The sequence below is a fragment of the Malus sylvestris genome, chromosome 3, assembly GCF_916048215.2.
Source record: "Malus sylvestris chromosome 3, drMalSylv7.2, whole genome shotgun sequence".
In the NCBI taxonomy this organism is placed as follows: domain Eukaryota; kingdom Viridiplantae; phylum Streptophyta; class Magnoliopsida; order Rosales; family Rosaceae; genus Malus; species Malus sylvestris.
The window spans coordinates 31,055,119-31,058,463 of NC_062262.1; the positions used below are offsets into that span (position 1 = coordinate 31,055,119).

The 3,345-nt window shown below is 39.9% G+C and overlaps 1 protein-coding gene across 1 annotated transcript; it reads left to right on the top strand.

Annotated features, from left to right (window-relative positions):
- The first annotated feature begins 1,581 nt into the window (after positions 1 to 1,581).
- Positions 1,582 to 2,097, top strand: LOC126617160 (uncharacterized). Its single transcript, XM_050285201.1, has 2 exons — positions 1,582 to 1,935; positions 2,032 to 2,097. Exons 1-2 carry the CDS (start codon positions 1,582 to 1,584, stop codon positions 2,095 to 2,097), a joined length of 420 nt encoding a protein of 139 aa, XP_050141158.1.
- Positions 2,098 to 3,345: the final 1,248 nt, after the last annotated feature.

Here is a 3,345-nt window from a genome sequence, read left to right on the forward strand (position 1 = left end):
AGAAGAGCATATTTTTCTCTGTGAGAGCATTTTAAAGGTTTAACTAGAATGAATGTATGATAAATATTAGGCTTGATGTGATGATAGGGTTTGATTATTGAGTGGGTTTATTAATAAATTTTAAATTTATTGTTAATTTAATCTCGTATTTGATGATAATTATGCAAATGGGTAGAAAAGATAATTCACATTTAAAATTTAAGTCGGGTGTAGAAAAATATTATATGGGTTTAATAAAATTTCTCATTGAGAAATATCCTAACAACTATATAAGAATTGTCCCATCTCTCACATATAATTTTGAGAGAATAAAAGACATTCTTATGCTTGTGCCGATTCCTCTCTTACAGTCCTAATATCTTGTTGTTTTTATGATTTCAAAATTTCTCTTGCAAGATCTTATAACCGTGCCTAAAAAGTTGGCTACGTTGAGCACGCACTCAGCACAGTACGTAGCATGTGTCTGTGTTTAACCTAAAAACAAGGCAATTGTCAAGAGATGCCTTTGTATTTGCAACTTGTCAAACCTAGAAGATTGCGCCTGTTCATTGTTGTTAGGTCGATCGATCGATTCAAGCCAAGTGCTGCTGCCACGGCACGAAATTTGTTAGCTTTGAGCAGTAACAAATGGTACGTTGGGCAAAGCGTTTTGAACAACTTTTTTGCCACCTTTCGATACAAAACTTCAAAAGAAGGGATCAAATTTGAAGTGTTCACAAATTTTAAGGTTTACAAATCTTCCCACCATGATTTTTGTTTTGTTTAATATTTGGAAGCATTTGGTAAGGAAGCAACTACAGTAGGGGATGACTTTGATCATTTTTATCCTCAATTTGTAGTTTGGTTTAATAAGTTTTCTAATTTAATTAGTCTTATTAAATTTTGGCAAGTATATATAGTTCTGAAATTTATCAAAAATATAAGTTGTAATTTATTTCGGCCTTTCAAAAGAAAATACACAGCATATAAAATCTTTTTGGATATGTAGGCAAGTTGAGAGCTCTAAATCCATGAGCTTTGGAGAGATGATATCCCTCTTCCATGCTAAAAAACACAAGAAGCTATACAATCCCATCGGGACCTCAGCATGAGATAGTCGCTTACACGTGGGTAAGTAATTGTTAACCATTGATGCAATATGTGGACAATTGTTGTTTACAATTTTCATCCCACTACATAGGTTACAAAGATATGAAATTAATCGATTTGTATGTAAGTTGCTAGTGACATTATGCTTCTTGTGGTTGAAAAAAAAAAATCCTGAAAATTATACTGAAAAAATTCCGATCCCGAACCGAAAATCCCGAAAATTTCGGTACGTCATCCCAAATTGATCCCAAACTATTCCGTACAGAATTCGATCTGACCTATTAGTCTCGGCTGTCTATTGTTATAGGGTTTATGTGAGAAGGCACAATTCCTCAGACTCTCATTCGAAGCATCTTACTCCCACAGATAGCCACCTTCTCTTTCGCTCAAAGCAACTGCTGCAAGCCTCGCTCTTTCTCGACCTCACCTCACGCTGCTCTCTCATCCTATGCCAATCTATTTCGACCTTACCTTCGTTTGCGAGGTGATCTCATGGGTTCCCTTACCAACTCCTACAAGTCCCTCTGCTCCTTCATCGATAAAGCCGCTAAGAAGCTCGAGACCACGAAGACTAACTCCTCATTTGCCGCCAAAATTACCAAAAAGTCCAAGACCAAGAAGATCGGCCGCATCGAGAACAAGCTTAAGGAATCCAACGGCGATTTGTCGCTCTTCAAGTTCAAGTCTAGTGTCGTCATTGCCCTCGTCCTCTTCGTCGTCTTAGGGCTACTTAGCTCGATGTTCGAGGGAAAGATAGTGGCAAAATTACCCTTCAAGCCCTTTGGGTTGGTGATGAAGATAACCCACAGAGGGCTGCAAGGGGAGGATGCGACATACTGTTCAATGGTTGGTGAAATCCCAAGCCGTATTGGAATCCCTAAAAACCTTTGGGAATCCCAAAATTTTGGTTCGATTTGGTTTTGATTTCGGAATCTCTTCTAGAAAGGACTCGGTACGGGATTTAGGTTACTCTTTTCGAATCGGGATCCCGATTCGAACTACCCTTAATGTTTTTTGTACTAGTGTAATTGGTTGTATTAATAAATCTCATTGTTTTAGTTACTAGTGACCACTATTTGAAATATCCTGGATATGCTCGATGTGGAGCAAAAAATAATCAAGAAAATTATGGAGGCGACACGTGTACTTTTGGGTGAAAATGACAAAATTACCTTTAAGGCACACCGGGATTCCCACGTGCATGCAATAGACAACAACAGCTCAATCAAGGAAGAGTCAAAGGTGATCAAAATGGTATATATTCAAAACCTTCTCATCACTCCTCATCAAATCCTCACTCAAAAGGTAACTCCCAATTTTCCTATTCAATTTGGGATTAATTGCCAAGTTAATTGCAAGATATTATTTCACATAATATCTTGCAATTACACTCACAATTTGACCATATGTGGCCTGCCCCTATTCTCCAAATAGGGTTGGTCACTCCCCTATAAATAGCCATGCTTTCCCACTAAAATGTTAGGCCATTCTCTCGCCAAAAATTCCTAAACATTTTCTCTCCCAAATTTTAACTTTGGCATCAGAGATTCTTCGGCCAAAGCCCCCCTATTCATCGTGGGGGTGTGAGGCTTTTGGCCTTAATCTTAGGTGTTATTATTTTGTAGGTGCATTTTCATCAAGGGAGAAGATGGCGAAAATTTTCATCCACAAATTGGTGCTTTCATTAAGAGTTTGATTCACACGCTCGAAGAAGACTCTTACATTCAAAGTTTCCCATTTCTCGTTCATTTGTAAATTTTTCATACTTTCTTATTCCTAGATATTTTTTTAATTCTTTGAATAAAGGTAAGGGAAAAATACAATGATGGAAAATTTGGAAATCACGACAAACGAAACTTCCTACGTTCAAAGATCCGGATCAAAATATGGAGGACGAGACGTAGCAGTGGGGAGTGGGCCAGCTCCATGGTAGCGAGACCATAAGGCCACGACTTAAGAGGCGCAAGCCTTGGAGGTAGCCTAGCTTGTTGTCACTTTAGCAGCCCATGCCTAGACGTAGCAGTAGTGGCCTGGCACACCCAGGCCCACGCCACAAAGCAGCACTAAGCCCAGGCCTACGCCATTTGCAACACTAAGCCCAGGCCCGCACCGTACAGCAGCCGACTCAAGCCACACTGAGGAGAGATGAGGCCCAGAGCACGCGTGCTTCCACGGCCCAGCCCACGTCAACGGTCCAGCCTGCTTCTGCGACCAAACCCGTTTTCGTGGTCCAGCCCACTCATGTGGCCTACAAAG

Bases quoted from the DNA above. Each gene is read 5' to 3' on its own strand.
- LOC126617160 (XM_050285201.1), top strand. From the start codon at position 1,582: ATGGGTTCCCTTACCAACTCCTACAAGTCCCTCTGCTCCTTCATCGAT. The intron at 1,936-2,031 runs GTTGGTGAAATC...AATCTCTTCTAG, and splicing joins ATGCGACATACTGTTCAATG to AAAGGACTCGGTACGGGATT.